This window comes from Bos grunniens, chromosome X (assembly GCF_055505025.1).
Source record: "Bos grunniens cultivar Pamir isolate PY7600 chromosome X, Bosgru_T2T1.0, whole genome shotgun sequence".
Taxonomy (NCBI): domain Eukaryota; kingdom Metazoa; phylum Chordata; class Mammalia; order Artiodactyla; family Bovidae; genus Bos; species Bos grunniens.
In genome coordinates this window covers 63,306,824-63,327,339 of record NC_141194.1, presented here as the reverse complement: position 1 = coordinate 63,327,339, position 20,516 = coordinate 63,306,824, and the positions used below count along the sequence as shown (strand labels likewise).

At 36.7% G+C, this 20,516-nt stretch overlaps 1 protein-coding gene across 1 annotated transcript in view; it reads left to right on the top strand.

Annotated features, from left to right (window-relative positions):
* The window catches only part of TEX11 (testis expressed 11), a 210,130-nt gene that overhangs the window by 77,232 nt on the left and 112,382 nt on the right, over positions 1-20,516 (top strand). Inside the window, exons 10-13 of the mRNA XM_086389929.1 lie at positions 852-937; positions 11,253-11,307; positions 15,122-15,217; positions 19,650-19,731. Of these exons, the coding sequence (XP_086246055.1) occupies positions 852-937; positions 11,253-11,307; positions 15,122-15,217; positions 19,650-19,731 (319 nt within the window). The remainder of the gene's footprint in view (positions 1-851; positions 938-11,252; positions 11,308-15,121; positions 15,218-19,649; positions 19,732-20,516) is intronic.

Sequence of the window (20,516 nt, the reverse complement as noted above, 5' to 3'; positions counted from 1 at the left end):
AAACATGTGTCTCCTACATTGGCAGGCAGATTCTTCACCAATGAGCCACTTGGGAAGCCCCAAATTAATTATTTCTAGATAAGTCTTATGACTAGATAGTGCTTTGAACTGTAGAATTATTTTTAATTGTCTTAATTTTGAAAGATATTCATTTTTTCCCCCTTCAGTAGTGATTTTGTTTTCTTTGCATATACTCTTTTCTAATGCTTTTTAAAAAATCTGGCAGCCTACAGAGGCCTGTTCTTTTGCTGGGCAATGATTGGTTTCCCCATTTTCTGTTACAAAGAACCTTTCAAGTTCAACTAGTAATTATTACTTTTCCATATGTAACTCATGCCACACCCTGAATACTTTTAGCTCCTCTTTATATAAATTGAGAAGTTTTGTTAAGGATGAGTGAAGGTGAAAGTTGCTCAGTCGTGTCCGACTCTTTGTGACCCCATGGACTATATACAGTCCATGTAATTCTCCAAGCCAGAATACTGGAGTGGGTAGCCTTTCCCTTCTCCAGGGGATCTTCCCAACCCAGGGATCGAACCCAGGTCTCCCGCATTGCAGCCAGATTCTTTACCAGCTGACCCACAAGGGAAGCCCAAGAGTACTGGAGTGGATAGCCTATCCCTTCTCCATTGGATCTGCCCGACCCACGAATTGAACCGGGGTCTCCTGCATTGCAGGCAGATTCTTTACCAACTGAGCTATCAGGGAAGCCCAAGGATGAGTGGGTTATTGGTTATTTTGATGTACAGAATACTTACTATGTCTTAAAGACTCTGAAATGCCATAAATTTTTTAATGTTAAAAGAATCACAAATCTGACATATCTTGTTTATTTGTTTTTTATATTGCAGGTTTGTTATCTTCATACTGTCTGTTACAACTTTGGACTACAAACCTACAGGGAGAATAAATATGAAGAAAGTTGTTTCTGGCTTAGGTAATATAAAAAAATAATGAATGTAAATTCAGGATTATTATCATAGAGTTCAGTTAATACTTAGCATGGGGTACTTTGGAAGTTTAAATATTTTCTGATTTCAAAAGCCAACATGCTAAATTTATTTACTCTTTTAACATGTATTGTTTATTCTTGTATGTTTCCAGTTGATAGAAAAGTATATTCTATTCTTAATACTAACATAAAGAGCATCTTCTGTGTCCATTCCTCCTTTGTATTTCCAACAAGAATATGGAAAACTTTATTTTTTGCTTTGGTGTATATATTGGTGTCTGCTACCCAAGAGTATAAGGGCAGGTGGGTAAATAGGAAGATCAGCTAAAATTATTATTCTTAAATGAATTTTGGTATTTTAACAATATTCAAGTAAATATATATTAAGCACTTATTATATGCTTATTACTATACTAAGATTTGTACTATTGTGTTGAATCTGGAAATATAAAAGGAATAGTGAAAAAATGTAGCACTCATATGCAAGAATCCTGTGTTTCACTTAATACCTATGCCCAGTACAGGTTCTGACACATGGTAGATACTCAGTAATTGCTGGTTAAATGAATTTTTGTGAAAAACATTTTTCTGTAGATGTTACATAAAGTGCTTTGAATATCAGGGGATTATGGGGTAAAATATATTAAATTAATTCACTAAATGTTTCCCTTCTCTGAGTATCGAGTTAATTATAGTTATTTGGAGATAGCCTCCTGTTAGTTTAACTAGTGAAAATTACATTTGCCATTAATGAAATAAATAGAAATATCATTAAGATTATAGTCCTCACAGGCATATATATTTCTAATAAAATATTTATTCAAATAGTTTGTATAAAAGACTTTTTTGGGCCCACAGATTGATTAAACTCTATAAAGAACTATGACAGAACAGGCTTATGCAGTTATAAGAGATATACTTGTCTCAATGTAGACTGCTTCACACAAGTGGGATATACCTGCAATTTTTATTATAAATCACACTTTATAAACTGAATTACTAAAAGTATACCAAAGGAACTAACTAGTTTAATGTAGGTTTACCACAGGTTTCCTTTATTTATTTACTTATTTGGTTAAATTAATTTATTTTAATTGGAGGCTAATTATTTTACAATATTATAGTGGTTTTTGCCATACATTCACATGAATCAGCCATGGGTGTACATGTGTCCCTTATCCTGAACCCCCCCTCCCACCTCCCTCCCCATCCCATCCCTCAGGGTTGTCCCAGTACACCAGCCCTGAGCACCCTGTCTCATGCATCGAACCTGGACTGGCGATCTATTTCACATATGGTAATATACATGTTTCAGTGCTATTCTCTCAGATCATCCCACCCTCACCTTTTCCCACAGAGTCCAAAAGTCTGTTCTTTACATCTGTGTCTCTTTTGCTGTCTCGTATATAGAGTCATTGTTACCATCTTTCTAAATTCTATATATGTGCATTAATATACTGTATTGGTGTTTTTCTTTCTGCCTTACTTCACTCTGTATAATAGGCCCCAGTTTCATCCACCTCATTAGAACCGATTTAAATGCATTCTTTTTAATGGCTGAGTAATACTCCATTGGGTATATGTACCACAGCTTTCTTATCCATTCGTCTGGCGATGGGCATCTAGGTTGCTTCCATGTCCTGGCTCTTGTAAACAGTGCTTGATGAACATTGGGATACACATGTCTCTTTCATTTCTGGTTTCCTCAGTGTGTATGCCCAGCTGGGTCGTATGGCAGTTCTATTTCCAGTTTTTTAAGGAATCTCCACACTGCAGGTTTCCTTTAAATGAGCAGTCTTTTTATAAAGTGGATAAAGAGTAAGTTCTACTCCAAGATTTGGCAATATTTTAAGGAGGAGCACTCAGAAAGATGGCATCAACCTATCAAAGATTAGTATGCCAAAGGGACAGAAATGGGAGGGACAAAATAAGAAAAAAGGATGTTATGGTGCCATGGATGGCTTCTGGAAGATTAACACTATGGAGGTGAGCCTGTAGTTTATGCCAGGAATAAATATGAACATGAATATTCTCTAGGAAGTGGTTTATAAGAGTAGACTTAGGCTGAAGTGGCATAACATGTAGGTTATTATCATATATGCCATGGATTGTTGACCTCTTACCTGTCATCATCTTTTTAAGAAAACCTTATAGAAGGAAACTATGATGGTGATAGAACATGACTGATATTTCTATCATAAACTAACTGTATCAGATTTTTACTATATGTTTCAGTTCAGTTCAGTTCAGTTCAGTCTCTCAGTTGTGTCCGACTCTTTGTGACCCCATAGACTGCATCATGCCAGGCTTCCCTGTCCATCACGAACTCCTGGGGCTTACTCAAACTCATGTCCATCTAGTCGGTGATGCCATCCAACCATCTCATCCTCTGTCATCCTCTGTCATCCCCTTCTCTTCCCACCTTCAGTCTTTCCCAGTGTCAGGTCAGTTCTTCGCATCAGGTCGCCAAAGTATTGGAGTTTCAGCTTCAGCATCAATCCTTCCAATGAATATTCAGGACTGATTTCCTTGAAGATGGACTGGTTGGATCTCCTTGCAGTCCAAGGGACTCTCAAGAGTCTTCCAATACCACATTTCAAAAGCATCAGTTTTTCAGTGTATGTTTAGTGGCTGTATTATTAGCCCTAGAGAATTCCATAGTCCATGGGGTCACAAAGAGTCAGACATGACTGAGCGACTTACACACACACATACAAACACACACACACAATTATTAAGAACATTATTTGACCCACAGTCATATTTTCATCCAAAACTACATAATAACAAATTTTGTAGAGCACCACTATCTTTTGACTCTTTTGTATTCTTGTCACTAGAATGAGATTGAGGAAAACAGGAAGGGCTTGAATTCTTGGCCTAGTTATTATATATTATTTTAATCTTCCAGTTTTTTTCCCACATCTTTTTGGGATATAAAAATAACTTAGTGAGGTATTATCAAATGCCTTGAAAAAGACTGTATTTTAATGAGTTTAAAAACAGGCAAATATAGTTATCAACATTGTTATACATATTTTTAGATACCAACTTTTTGATTATGATGATGCATATATAGTAGAGTGTTTAGTAACATGCTTTGGAAATAAAAACTGCTCAATAAATGGCAGTAGCTTTTGATATTACTAGGTGATAACGGGCACTAATATGGCCACTACACTAGTTTATTCCAAAATTTATCAAAATGAAATAAAATGCAGATTACATCTTGACTCCCCAGGTAAAAATATTACAGAGACAAACACATCTTTTATCATATAATGCCAGTCTTTGGGTCAGTTTTTCTTTGGACTTTAATTATCTGTATGTTGGGACCAGTTGGGAGCAGTCGGTGATACAAGCAGGAATAAATAGCTGCTAATTAAGCACCCTTCTCTGTGAATTTTGTTGTAGAAGGAGGGCATGGAAAGTGAGCGTACTTTCTATAGTCTTAACTTTTTTGCAAATAGTGAATATCTGAAGCTAGAAGTTATGTACAAATTGAAAGTACGTCTTCAGTCTAAAAGGAAAACCCCTCATCTTTACACAAAGGATAAGAGATCAAAATTGCTATAGTGTATTAGAATTCTGTTGAAGTAAAAGCCTAGGACATAAAGGGTGGTAGTGGGTATTGTTTATAAAGCCCTTTTCATTCCCTCAGTTCTTGTTAACAGATCTCAGTTTAGGACCTTGTTAGTTTTTGTCTCCCCCAAGCCTTTTCTTTTGGTAAAAAACTTCATAAATAGCTGCTGCTTTCCTTGAATTCTTCCACACTTTTTGGATTATATCTCCTGATTAGAGATGTCACAGATTAAAACAGGCTGCTGTAATTATGAATGAAATTGGGAATCCTTAAGCTAGGAGCAGAAGATATTAAGAAGAGGTGGCAAGAATACACAGAAGAACTGTACAGAAAAGATCTTCATGACCCAGATAATCACGATGGTGTGATCACTGACCTAGAGCCAGACATCCTGGAATGTGAAGTCAAGTGGGCCTTAGAAAGCATCACTATGAACAAAGCTAGTGGAGGTGATGGAATTCCAGTTGAGCTATTTCAAATCCTGAAAGATGATGCTGTGAAAGTGCTGCACTCAATATGCCAGCAAATTTGGAAAACTCAGCAGTGGTCACAGGACTGGAAAAGGTCAGTTTTCATTCCAATCCCAAAGAAAGGCAATGCCAAAGAATGTTCAAACTACCACACAATTGCACTCATCTCATACGCTAGTAAAGTAATGCTCAAAATTCTCCTAGCCAGGCTTCAGCAATACGTGAACCGTGAACTTCCAGATGTTCAAGCTGGTTTTAGAAAAGGCAGAGGAACCAGAGATCAAATTGCCAACATCTGCTGGATCATCGAAAAAGCAAGAGTTCCAGAAAAATATCTACTTCTGCTTTATTGACTATGCCAAAGCCTTTGACTGTGTGGATCACAATAAACTGGAAAATCCTGAAAGAGATGGGAATACCAGACCACCTGACCTGCCTCTTGAGAAACCTATATGCAGGTCAGGAAGCAACAGTTAGAACTAGACATGGAACAACAGACTGGTTCCAAATAGGAAAAGGAGTACGTCAAGGCTATATATCATCACCCTGCTTATTTCACTTATATGCAGAGTACATTATGAGAAACGCTGGGCTGGAAGAAGCACAAGCTGCAATCAAGATTGCTGGGAGAAATATCAATAATCTCAGATATGCAGATGATACCACCCTTAAGGCAGAAAGTGAAAAGGAACTAAAAAGTCTCTTGATGAAAGTGGAAGAGGAGAGTGAAAAAGTTGGCTTAAAGCTCAACATCCAGAAAACTAAGATCATGGCATCTGGTCCCACCACTTCATGGGAAATAGATGGGGAAACAGTGTTTGACTTTATTTTTTTGGGCTCCAAAATCACTGCAGATGGTGATTGCAGCCATTAAATTAAGACTCTTACTCCTTGGAAGGAAAGTTATGACCAACCTAGATAGCATATTGAAAAGCAGAGATATTACTTTGCCAATAAAGGTCCATCTAGTCAAGGGTATGGTTTTTCCAGTGGTCATGTATGGATGTGAGAGTTGGACTGTGAAGAAGGCTGAGCGCCGAAGAATTGATGCTTTTGAACTGCGATGTTGGAGAAGACTCTTGCAAGTCCCTTAGACTGCAAGGAGATCCAACCAGTCCTAGGTGTTCCTAAAGGAGATCAGTCCTAGGTGTTCTTTGGAAGGAATGATGCTGAAGCTGAAACTCCAGTACTTTGGCCACCTCATGTGAAGAGTTGACTCACTGGAAAAGACTGATGCTGGGAGGGATTGGGGGCAGGAGGGGAAGGGGACGACAGAGGATGAGATGGCTGCATGGCATCACTGACTCTATGCACATGAGTTTGAGTGAACTCCGGGAGTTGGTGATGGACAGGGAGGCCTGGTGTGCTGCGATTCATGGGGTCGTGAGAGTTCTGTGATGGTTTTTTGAAAAATAGACTTTCATTTGAGTTAAAAAATTTTTTTTTGCCCATGCAGCACGTTTTTGGATCTTAGTTCCCTGACCAGGGATCAAACCCACACCCCCTGCATTGGAAGCATGGAGTCTAAACCATTGGACTTCCAGTGAAGTCCTTCTGTGATCATTTTAAAATATAGTTATTATGTTTACAATAAGGACAGTGTTAATTTATCAATATTGAGCTTTTAGTATGGTTGTATAGGAGTATATAATGCCAAGGTCGTCTAATAAGAAGTAAGGGAAACAGCAAAGGAAATATGCATAAATGTACTTGTGTTCAGAAATATTAATGGTTCAGTATATGAGCCCAAGGGAAGTTTGTATCAGTTTTAATGCTATTTAATATTCGTTGCTTTAATTTTGCTTCTGTTCTCAGCCTGAGACCTTGAGAATTTGACACCATTATCTGTAATCAGGCAGTGCAATCTAGGGAAAGATCATAGAACTAACATTAGAAAATCTATTACTAATGAAATGTGTGACCTTGGATCACTTATGTAACTGCTATGTGCTTTGATTTACCCATCTGAAATATTAGTTCAGCATTATTTGTGTAGATGACTTGCAATAAAGATAGCATAAATAATACAACAGTACTTTGAAAAGTTAAGGGTATGTAATAATAGACTATGATTAAATTATTAACTATAGAAATGATCATATAGAAGACATGTTTTGATGGAAAATGGAAATATATTAGCGCCATCTTGTGGAAATACAACAAATTATATAGTAGCAATTTTAATAAGATAATTTATTACACATAACACTTTATCACTGTGAGAACTCTTACAGATCATCTAGTTCAATAATTAAGAAGCTATATTCTGTGGTGTCCTTGGGGTCTACCAGAAGAGCTAGATATATAATATAGGGTTCTTAGTTGATAATTTTTTAATTAGTCATCCCTGCCATTGCCCCCATCGTTTGTGATGAAGAGTCAGCTGTTAATCTGACTTTTTACATGTATCATTCCCTTTTACATGATGAAACATTTTTCTCGTATTGTTTTCAGTATTTTCTCTTTGAATAATTTGACCATAATGTGTCTGAGTATGGATTTCTTTGTGTTATCCTATGTGGAGCCTATTAAGCTTCTTAATGTGTGAAAAACAGTGAAAGTGAAAGTCACTCAGTCGTCACCGACTGTTTGTGACCCCATGGACTATACAGTACATGGAATTCCCCAGGCCAGAATACTGGAGTGGGTAGCCTTTCCCTTCTCCAGGGGATCTTCCCAACCCAGGGATTGAACCCGAGTCTCCCACATTGCAGACGGATTCTTTACCAACTGAACCACAAGGGAAGCCCAAGAATACTGGAGTGGGTAGCCTATCCCTTCTCCAGCAGATCTTCCTGACCTATGTATTGAACGGGGGTCTTATGCATTGCAGTCAGATGCTTTGCTGCTAAGTCACTTCAGTCGTGTCCGACTCTGTGCGACCACAGAGACGGCAGCCCACCCGTCCCTGTGATTCTCCAGACAAGAACACTGGAGTGGGTTGCCATTTCCTTCTCCAAGTCAGATGCTTTACCAAGTAGATTTTTTTTTTTCCATCAAATTTGGGACATTTTCAGCCATTGTTTCTTTGAATATGTTTCCTATCCCTTTATCTTGCCTCCCTCATTTTGTTACTCTGATTGTGCTTATGTTGGTGTGCTTATTGGAAAAGACTGATCCTGGGAGGGATTGTGGGCAGGAGGAGAAGGGGACGACAGAGGATGAGATGGCTGGATGGCATCACGGACTCAATGGACGTGAGTCTGAGTGAACTCCGGGAGTTGCTCATGGACAGGGAGGCCTGGCGTGCTGTGATTCATGGAGTCGCAAAGAGTCGGACACAACTGAGCAACTGAACTGAACTGAATGATGTCCCACATTTCTCTGAGGCATTGTTCTTTTTTTTCTCATCTATGTTTTATTTAGATTTCTATAATCACTATCAATCTATCTTCACGTTTGTTTATTCTCTTTTTGCCTGCTCAGATCTACTTTGAGCCTCTTCTAGTGAATTTTTCATTTCAATTATTGTACTTTTCAGCTTGAGAATTTGTACTTTTTAAAATTATTTTGATCATTTAATCAATATATTCTTAAATGATGAATCACTGTTACCATACCTTCCTTTAATTATTTAAACATGGTTTCCTAAAGCTTTTTGAGCATATCTCCAATAGCTTCTTTGAAGTATTTTTCTAATAAGTGTAATAATGTTTAGGACTTCTCAAAGGCAGTTTGTATTGCTTTCTCCTATTCCTCTGTATGAGTCACTGTTCTATTGTATGTCATATAATATTTTGTTGAAAACTAGACATTTTGGATAATATATTGTGGCAAGTTTGAATACCTATCCCCCTCTTTTCTGGTAGTTACTTTTCTTTTATTGTTTAGTCATCTATTTGTTAGTTCACCTGACTGGACTAATTCTGTGAGGTCTGTTTTTCTTACCGTATATGACCTCTAATGTCCCTGCTGAGAGGTTTTTCTCCTGTTGTCTTTTCATAGCTCTCTGGGGTTCACCCCTGCATCTGGAAACATAAACCTCATGTTGGTCAAAGGTTGTTTTAAGCCCACTTAGCCAGTTTGATTTTCACCCTTTCCTTTGGATTATGTGTTTGGCTTAAAGACTGTCTTCACAGTTCAGTGAATTCATTATTTTGCCCTGTATTCAGCCAGGGGCTAGTAGCCAATATGCTTTCTCTCTGGTCATGCCTGAGTGAGTAATCTTGGGCATGTGCACAATCTCCAACACTACTCGCCACCCCTCACCCCCCAGAAATGAATGTGATTTCATTTTTTTAAGACAGAATTTTTTTAGGACAGTTTTAAGTTTATAGCAACATTGAGAGGAAGGTACAGAGATTTCCCACATACCCCCTTCCCCGCCACATGCATATCCTCCTCCTTAATCAAGAATAGCTAAGATCTCCATTGTTTTTGACTATACTCTTAGGCAGGAATCTCTCCTTGCTTGGTTTTCAAGTCATTTCCCTTAGCAGAAATGCTGAGCTCTTCCTCTTTATTGCCTTCTTCTTTCCTTGGGCAGAAACTGTGCCACAGTGCTGTAGTTGGTGGCAGGAGTGTGGTAGCTCCTCCTGCAGTAGACGTTGTGGAGATGGTAGCCCCTAATCTTCTTAGTATGCCCTCCATTCCTGGAGCTTCTGCCCCAAGAGCCAGCCTCGGTGAAGGTGATCAGCTGTTAACACCAGGGGTAGAGCCCTTAGCCTACGAGTGAGAACTGAGTTCGGAAAAGGAAGACCCAGTCCTTTCATTGTGCCTGCCCATGATAGTACTTCTGCATCACAGATCTGGGGAAGATAAGAGAGGCTAGCAGCCTGAGTCTAGGACTTGGAGGAAGAGAGAATTCCCACTTACTTTTTGTTTTAAATTGGAGTATAATTGACTTTCAACATTATATCAGTTTCAGGTGTACAACATAGTGACTTGATATTTTTGTACCTTACAAAATGATCACCACAAGTTTAGTTGCCTGTATTCCCTATACTGTACATTATGTCTCCATGACTTATTTATTTTAAAACTGGAAGCTTGTGCCTCTTGATTTCTGTCACATAGTTCACTCATCTCCCCACCCCACTGCCTAATTCCTTTCTTGACAGCACTCATCTGGAGTAGCTTCCATCACATGGAAGTGGTGTGGATAGGAGCAGGTCATGGCTCAAATGCCAGAGACTCACTGTTTTTACTGAAATTCTGTTGGTTTTTGTTTAATAAATATTTTTCGATTGCTGTATGCCCTTAGGACACTTTCCAGAGACCTTAAATGGTTGTTTTAATGATTTATCCAGGCAGATGGTTGTTTCACTGGGGAGAGAGAGTCCAAGAACTTCTTAATACCACGGTTGCAGAAGTTCTGTTTTCATTGATGATTTTAAAATCTGGAAGTAGAAGGTTTAATGTACCAACAGAGACCTCTATGAAACAGGGCTTTCAATGAGGCTATTATAATATAGGCCAGCTTTATACCTTCGTTAGCAAGCTGAAAACTCAGTTTGGTAGCTCTGGGTCTTAGAGTTTTTAAAAAGAAATTCTTCAAAACAATGGCTTCAATTTAGTACAGTTCACCAAAATTTTATTGACTTCCATCCTTGGAATACCAGTTTTATGGTGAGTGATCTTTGTTTTGCTTTTAGGTGTTTTGAAAACCTGAGGCTCATATTCATACATTATTTGTGGTTATCAGAATGTCCCATAGATAATATAGTATGGTAATTAAAGCAGATAACTGAAAGTCAAATTTCTTTTCTCCCCAACCCCTTGGTCTCATTTTCAGTATTAATCTAGGAAATATTAGAAATCACTTAACTGCTAAACTGATTCATTCAGCTGCAAAATGGAACTAATATTGTGCATCACAAGGGTGTTGTGAAGCGTAATAAGTATTGCTGAAACATTTGTTTTCATGAAAACTCATGTATTTGTTTTATTATAAAAATATATTTCTTACAGTTTAAAATGTGCTCATAAAGCAAGGGCTTGTACACATATGTAAAACAGTTTTATATAGTATATATAGCCAAATGGAGGAGAGCAATACTGTAATTATGGTGTTGATTTATTGAATATACATCCTCAGGAAATTGTGGTTTTCTAAAGTTAGAAAATATTGCTTTATACAATTGATTTTTATTTATTAATAGGCTAATAATCTGTTGTAGTACAAAATAAAAAAGTTGCAATTAAGTATAATTATCACATGTCTTCTTGGTAATACGTAATGTTGAAAAAAAGTATTATTTGAAATAAATGTGTATATATATGTTCTTTTTTCCTTTTTAAATTACAGCCAAAGCTTTGATATTGGGAAGACGGATGGGAATTCTGTTGAGCCAGGAATGCTGGTAAGAATCATGTTAAATATTGCAGAAATAGGTGGAAGAAATACAGTTTATGTTATTTTAATAAATTTATAGTAATCTATCCCTCTATTTGTGAGTGTTCATTGGGCACATCACTTAATATCTCAGTGTTAGTTTTTATAAAGTTGATAAACTTATAGAATCTACCATCCACGTAGATTCTTATACTCATGAGTTAATACATGTAAAGTGCTTAGGACAATGTTTGGATATATACGTTTTAGCTTTTATTTAAATGCTCAAAAATTTTAGGTTTCCTATAACCACTCAGATAGTACACGCCTGGTATGGAAGTTTAATTTTACTGTTTAATCAAATAAAATGTGATTATGTAATAGATCTGATATAAAGCTAATTTAATAAATGCCATAACAGAATGGAATTTTTTTGAATACCCATTTCTGCTTCTTACCATTATTACAATATATCAATCGAAATGTAACTCAATACTTATATACATCTAGCATTGTGGTAGATAGAGAATAAAAGAGAAACATAAAACATGGCCTCTATCCTTAAGAAGCTTATGTTTAAAAGATGAAACTAGTATAAGTGAATACAATGGAATATTATTCAGCCATGAAAAGGAAAGAATTTCTGATACATGCTACAACATAAATGAACCTTGAGGACATTATGCTAAGTGAAGTAAGCCATTCACAAAAAGACATACTGTATGATTCGATTTCAATGAGGTATCTTGGTTTGTCAAATTCATAGAGACAAAATAAAATGGTAGTTGCAGAGGTTTGGAGAGAGGAGAACATGGTGAACTATTGTTTAATGAGTATAGAGTTTAAATTTTGTGAGATTAAAAGAGTTCTGGAGATGTATGATGGTGATGGTTGAACAACAGTGTGAATATACTTAATATTACTGAACCATGCACTTAAAAATGGTTAAAATGATCAATTTTTTGTTATGTGTATTTTGCCACAATTAAAAATAATAAGATTATATTATGATAGTGTCATATATTAGAATTTTATACAGCAATGAGAATAGATTACAATAATTGTAACTATGTGGATGTCCTCACATATAATGTTGAACAGAGCAAAATACAAGGTAGTATATACTGTATATTTACATAAATATGAATGCCAAAAGCAGGTAGAGCTAATACATGGTGTTAAAAGTCAGATAATTGGTTACCCTTGTTTTGAATAGTGTCTGAAAAGAGGTATGAGATGAGACTAATGTTCTGTTTCTTGATTTCTGTGTTGTTAATATATGTTTGTTCACTTTGAGAAAATTCTGAGTTGTACCATTGAGATTTTTGAACTTTTTCTGTATGGATTTTTTACTTCAATTAAATGTCAAAAGAAGATTAAAAAGAGTACAAGTGAAACAATTTGAGAAAAATAAGTCACAGACTGTGTGGTACTAAGCTAAAGTATGCAGAAGGGTATACAAAATAGGGGAATATTAGTATTGACTAGAATATTTGAGGAAGTCTTCTGATGACCCCTGGTGGCTCAGTGGTAAAGAATCTACCTGCCAGTGCAGGAGAAATGGGTTCTATCCCTAGTCCAGGAAGATCCCACATGCTAAGGAGCAACTAAGCCTGTGCACCACAACTATTGAGCCTGTGCACTAGAGCCCGGGAATTGCAACTACTGAGCCCTCGAGCCACAGCTGCTGAAACCCTTGCATCCTAAAGCTTTTGCTTCACAGCAAGAGAAGCCACCACAATGAGAAGCCTGCATACCATAACCAGAAAGTAGCTGCTGCCTGACGCAATCAAAGAAAAGCCCGTGCAGCACTGAAGACCCAGCATAACAAATAAACAAAAGAATAAAAAAAAGGAAACCTTCTGGTAGGAGATAGACCTGAAAAGCAGATGGAGTTCGTATAGTTAAAAGGGAGGGAAAAGGGAATTCGAGGCATGATCTAGTTGAGAAGACATCTGAAGGAGGAAATGAAGATGGAAGATAGGAATTAAGTGTGATTGATACCTAATATTCATATTGTGAGGTATGGAGAAGTAAGATTATGAAATAGTTTTTCTTTCATGCTAGCAATACTTTATTGGGGTATAACTTATATATATATAATAAAGTTATGACCAACCTAGACAGCATATTTAAAAGCAGAGACATTACTTTGTCAACAAGGGTCCGTCTACCGTCTAGTCAAGGCTATGGTTTTTCCAGTGGTCATATATGGATGTCAGAGTTGGACTATAAAGAAAACTGAGCGCCAAAGAATTGATGCTTTTGAACTGTGATGTTGGAGAAGACTCTAAGGAGATCAGTCCTGGGTGTTCATTGGAAGGACTGATGTTGTAGCTGAAACTCCAATACTTTGGCCACCTGATGCGAAGAGCTGACTCATTTGAGAAGACCCTGATGTTGGGAAAGATTGAGGGCAGGAGGAGAAGGGGAAGACAGGATGAGATGGCTGGATGGCATCACCGACTCAATGGACATGGGTTTGGGTGAACTCTGGGAGTTGGTGATGGACAGGGAGGCCTGGCATGCTGCAATTCATGGGGTCACAAAGAGTTGGACACGACTGAGCGACTGAACTGAACTGTACAAATGTTAAGAGTATACAGCATGATGAATTTCAGTTTATCTATATAGTCTTATAACAACCACACAGATAAAGATACAGACATTTCCATCACCCTTAAAAGTTACCTTGGCCCCTTTCGAGTTAACAGCTATTCCTACCCTCCTGATAAAACCAGTATTCTGATTTTTATTGCTGTAGATTATTTTTGGCTTTTCTTGAACTTTGTATAAATGAATCATACAGTATGTACTGTTTTATTTCTGGCTTCTTTTGCTTAACATAATAGTTTTGAGATTCATCCATTTTGTGTTACCTTTCTGATTATTTGACCCTTTTACTGTTACAGAATAACTGCAGTCTTTTTCAGAGATGCCATAATTACTCCATCAAAGTCCTCTGGAGGAGTTTATAAGTTGAAAGTTGTTCCATGATAATAATAATGATATTAAGTACATTATATCCATCTTAATTCTTGAATTAAAAAACTCACAGATGTGACACCCTAAATGTCCTTTCTCAAAGATTCACAGAGCCATAATGTGCTTAACATTTTTTTTTTTTAAGTTAGAAGACCACCTTTGTCTGGTCCTACTTTCCTCACTATACTTAAAGGTAGAATATTCATGGAAATAGGCCTTCTTCTTTCAAAATGTGAATCTGTAGTTAAACAAATGTGTGCTGACTAGACTTACTCTCCTTATCAATGTAGACCTGCCTGGAGAAACTGACTTAATTAAGAAATACTTTATTAATTTTAAAACTTGGCTGAGTTGGGAGAAATCTTCTCTACAGGAAAGAGTATCTGTTCCTACTGAAACAGTGCTGCAGTTGGTTAATCTCAACTAGGCTATAAAGACTTTGAGAGAAGAATTATGTCTTTCTATTTATTGCTTTTGATGGATGCCTAATATAATGCTACCAAAACAGTAGGTGATAAGATGATTACATTAAATATTGCTGTGCTTTAACTTCCTTATTTTTAAAGTGGGAATGAAAAAGTACTTTAGCACTAGAAAACTGTTAAGAAAATAATTATATTAACAGAATTATATTAAATTTAAATAAACTATTACTATAAAATTCTCAGACGGTGTTTGGTGTGGGTAACGTGATGATGAGATATATCCTAAGACTATGTTGTTGCTTAAGGAAATGATATTTCATAATTATGACTGAGGTTTGAGAAATGCCTATCACTGTGTAAGTCATAGTCAGCTATTGTATTGCAGTTTAACCCTCAACTATGTGTGTGTGTGTTTTCTGTTTTCAATTATAGGCTAAAGTTCTGCGGTTACTAGCCACAGCGTATTTGGATTGGGACGGCAGCGAATATCGTGATAAGGCTCTCAACATTATAAACCTAGCAAACAAGGTATAAGAAGTTTTTACTTTGAATATTATCTTAATGCAATTCTGAAAGCATTGATTCGCATTTTGAAATCCAGTTTAGACATTTGCTCCAGTATTCCTTTTTTTTTTTTTAAATAACATATTGTGACAGTTTCTTCTGCAGTGCAGAAAGGAAGAATAAAATATACTTCTATGACAACAGATATTTTTGAAAAAATTTTCTTTTGTACAGAACAGAAAGTGTTGTCTACTGTGAGTAAACTTTAGGATAAAAAATAAATGATGAGAAAATAGATAATGGGATTTAGTTTAAAAAACAACATCAGTGTTTCACATTAGCTCATACTCATACATACAAACATGCACACACACATACACACATATATACACGTGTACATACTTTATACTCCCGAACAAGGAACACTGATAGACTGATAACTGTTTAAATAAAAGAGATTCAGTTAGGATCAATGTGTCTTATTCTGTAAGGCAATTAAATATACTAATATATTTTTAAAGGTTGTTTTTTTTTTCAACAAAATGGGATGCATGAAAGGGATAGTTTAATCACGATATTAAATTGAGAGACCATTTATTTGAACTATATTTTCTTGAAATTTATGTCACATGGATGGGGTTATTTAATGCTGAAAAGCTTCTTTTATATTAAATTTTTAAATTTAAAAACATTAATATACACGAACATTTTCAAAAGTTGCATCCTGTTTTGTTTTGCATTTGCTGAGATGGAAGTCTAAATAAAAAACATAATCCAAGACAATTCAGGTGGTTGCGTACTGGCTACATGGCTTCTTTTCAGCATGTGTTTTTGTTCACTAGATGTAGAAGCTACAGTTTTTATAACAATAATTGTTCATCTGCCTTAGTCCTGACATAATACATTTAATAGGCTAATTATTGATCATGGATATCAATAAACTAGGTGTGTTAGGATTTCAGTGGCAGTATATGTATAAAAGAGTTTTATTTGTAAACAATTTCAAACCTAGAGAAAGACTGAAAGAATAATAGTGTGAAGAATACTTGCCTATATACCTAGCATCACCTGTTATTGTGCATCACCTGTTACTGTGCATTCTATTTCTCTATATTATTCAGTTCAGTTTAGTTGCTCAGTCGAGTCCGACTCTTTGCTTCCCCATGGACTGAGCACACTAGGCTTCCCTGTCCATCACCAACTCCAGGAGCTTGTTCAAACTCATGTCCATTGAGTTGGTGATGCCATCCAACCATCTCATCTTCTGTTGTCCCCATCTCCTCCTGCCTTCAATCTTTCCCAGCATCAGGGTCTTTTCAAATGAGTCAGTTCTTCACATCAGGTGGCCAAAGTATTAGAGTTTTCAAATGAGTCAGTTCTTCACATCAGGTGGCCAAAGTATTAGAGTTTCAGCTTCAGCATCAGTCCTTCCAATGAATATTCAGGACTGATTTCCTTGAGGATGGACTGGTTGGGTCTCCTTGCAATCCAAGGGACTCTCAAGAGTCTTCTCCAACACCACAGTTCAAAGGCATCAATTCTTTGGCGCTCAGCTTTCTTTATGGTCCAACTCTCACATCCATACATGACTAATGGAAAAACCATCGCTTTGAGTAGATGGACTTTTGTTGACAAGGTAATGTCTCTGATTTCAATATGCTGTCTAGGTTGGTCATAGCTTTTCTTCCAAGGAGCATGCGTCTTTTAAGTTCGTGGCTGGAGCCCAAGAAAATGAAGTCTGTCACTGTTTCCATTATTTCCCCTCTATTGCCATGAAGTAATGGGACAGGATGCCACAGTCTTCATTTCTTGAATGTTGGGTTTTAAGCCAACTTTTTCACTCTCTTCTTTCACTTTCATCAAGAGGCTCTTTATTTCCTCTTCACTTTCTGCCTTAAGGGTGGTGTCATCTGCATATCTGAGATTATGGATATGTCTGCCACAATCTTGATTCTAGCTTGTGCTTCATCCAGCCCAGCCTTTCTCGTGATGTAATCTGCATATAAGTTAAATAAACAGGGTGATAGTATACAGTCTTGATGTACTTCTTTTCCAATTTGGAACCAGTTTGTTGTTCCATGTCCAGTTCTAACTGTTTCTTCTTGAGCTGCATGCAGATTTTTCACGAGGTAAGTAAGGTGGTTTGGTATTCCCACCTCTTTAAGAATTTTCCAAAATTTGTCATGATCCACACAGTCAAAGGCTTTGGTGTAGTCAACAAAGCAGAAGTAGATATTTTTCTGAAATTCTCTTGCTTTTTCGATGATCCAACGGATGTTGGCAATTTGATCTCTGGTTCCTCTGCCTTTCCTAAAACCCACTTGAACATCTGGAAGTTCTTGGTTCATGTACTGTTGGAGAATTTTGAGCATTACTTTGCTAGCGTGTGAGATGAGTGCAATTGTGCGGTAGTTTGAGCATTCTTTGTCATTGCCTTTCTTTGAGTTTAGAATGAAACCTAACCTTTTCCAGTCCTGTGGCCACTGTTGAGTATTCCAAATTTGCTGGCATATTGGGTGCTGCAGTTTACAGCATCATCTTTTAGGAATTGAAGTGGCTTAACTGGAATTCCATCACCTCTAGCTTTGTTTGTAGTGATGCTTCCTAAGGCCCACCTGACCTCACACTCCAGGATGTCTGGCTCTAGGTGAGTGATCACACCATCGTGGTTATCTGGATCATTAAGATCTTTTTTGTATAGTTCTTCTGTGTATTCTTGCCACCTTTTCTTACTATCTTCTGCTTCTGTTAGGTCCATACCGTTTCTGTGCTTTATTGTGCCCATCTTTGCCCATCTTTGCATGAAATGTTCCCTTGGTATCTCTGATTTTCTTGAAGAGATCTCTAGTCTTTCTCATTCTATTGTTTTCCTCTATTTCTTTGCATTGATCTCTGAGGAAGGCTTTCTTATCTCTCCTTGCTATTTTTTGGAACTCTGCATTCAGATAGGTATGTCTTTCCTTTTCTGTTTTACCTTTTGCTTCAGCAGATTTTTTTTTTAACTTAAGCAACTATATTTGAAGTCTGGAAAATGTGTAAGATTGCTTAAAGAGAGTGTAGGAAAAGGAGTATTTAGTTTTATAGAAGCTGAAAGCCTCACAGTAAGGTGCTAGGAAGATAAGAGGAACACCTTAAAGTGGGTATAATACCCACTACATGGGCAAAAACTTAGAAGTCCAGTAATTCCAAGTGTTAACAAGGATATGGAACACTGGAAATTCTTATCCACAACCGATGTCAGTGTAAAGTGGTATACCTCTTTGGAATTGCAAGTATGAGTCATCCTGCTTTGTTCTGTTTCCAGGTTGTTTTGACATTCCTTGCACTTTCATATGAATTTGGGAATTGGTTCCCAAATTGATCAGCCTATCAATTTCTACAAAGATGCCAGCTGGGAATTTGATTGCATTGAATCTATATCAATTGGGAAATTACTTCTATCTAAACAGTTATAAGTTTTCCAATCCAGGAATATGAGATGTGTTTTCATTTATTTAGGTCTTCTTCAATTTCTTTCAATAGTGTTTTATAAGTTTCAGTGTAGAAGTCTTGCCCTTATTTTTAAAATTCATTCCTATGTATTTTATTCTTTTTTGTTGCTATTATAAATGGAATTATTTTCTTACCTTCACTTTTGGATTGTTCATTGCTAGTGTATAAAACATGTTTTGAGCTCAAGACATATTTGAATATGCCCATTAGGAAAGATGGTAATGTAAGAAACTAATGCATTCTTAGTTTATTCTTGTATTGATATCATCATTATTTGCAATTGGTTATAATACCTGTGGTTGCTTTCCCTAACTTTCCATTCCTCAGGCATCTCACGTATGAATTTACAGAGCATGGAACTAATGAATATAGTGTCCATGTAGAGGTTGATTAATGTTGTAGAAAGAAAAATTCTGTTCTGTGAGCCTAGACTGCACTTTTAATTGTAGACAGCTGTTTCAAAATGTACACTGTCAGGCAGAAGTAGAACCAAGTCCAAGTAGCAAGGACTTGGAAAAACCATTCTGAGTATATTGTTATTAATAGTAAATGTGACAGGCATATTATAGTATGTTTATTTCATTCAACCATTATTTGCAAAGGACTATAGTTGTTATTAAGATTTCAAAAGAAAGCAGATCTAATTGATGTGTAGGGTTTTGCTTACCAATATAAGAATATGGTCTTATATTCTCACAGTTTAAATATTGACCTTGCCATTAAATGCTTGCCACTCAATAGACGTGTTTACATGTTCTTTTCCATGTACTGTTCAATTTAGATTGAATAAAATATCAGAAAATAGCCTCATGGATAGACTGGATATTATGATTTTATCTTTTATAATTTCGATTTCCTTTGATCATGAGTCATCTTGGTGTGGTTTAGTGAAATAGGCAATTACTTGAAAATTGTCTTTTACATTCTACAGTTAATATCATTGTGATTTCTTTGTTTAAAATAGGAACAGTTAGATCCAGTTGGGCTTTTCTTAAAGGTGAAAATCCTCTTGAAGGGTGAAATAGGTAATGAAGAACTTTTTCAAAGTAAGTAACATCTCTGTGTGTGAAAAGTACAGAAATATTAATACCAATTTGTTGACTGTAAGATATTATGTATTAGCATAGGTATAATTTGATGGTGACTGAGAAAGAAACTGAGTACATAAAATTGTCAGGAAGCAAAGGAGAAGGAAGAGAACACAGTAGCAAATTTAGCAAGTAATAAAAAAAGAGCATAGTAAAAGCTATCAATTTTCCTTTAGTCTAGCAGAAAATTGCAGCTGCCCAACCTGCCCATCATGAAAAAAGATACCTATTGATAGAAAAAGCCTTTGCAATGCTGTGCCTTTTATAATTACTTGTCTGTGAAGTGAATGTGAAAGTCGCTCAGTTGTGTCCGACTATTTGCAACCCCACGGACTGTAGTCCATGGGATTCTGTAGGCCAGAATACTGGAGTGGGTAGCCTTTCCCTTCTCCAGGGGATCTTCCCAACCCAGGGATTGATCCCAGGTCTCCCGCATTGCAGGCGGATTCTTTACCAACTGAGCCACAACGGAAGCCCAAGAAAACTGGAGTGGGTAGCCTATCCCTTCTCCAGTAGATCTTCTTGACCCAGGAATCGAACTGGGGTGTCCTGCATTGTGGGTGGATTCTTTACCCAACTGAGCTATCAAGGAAGCCCAAATACTTGTATAAACATTGCTATTTGTTTTTCAAAATTCTCAAGGAACTAGAGTGTGCATATGTCAGCATAAACTGTTATGGAGCTCTGAGTCATTTGGCAAGTCACTTAAATTTTCTGTGCTTCAGTTTCTTCAGCTTTAAAAA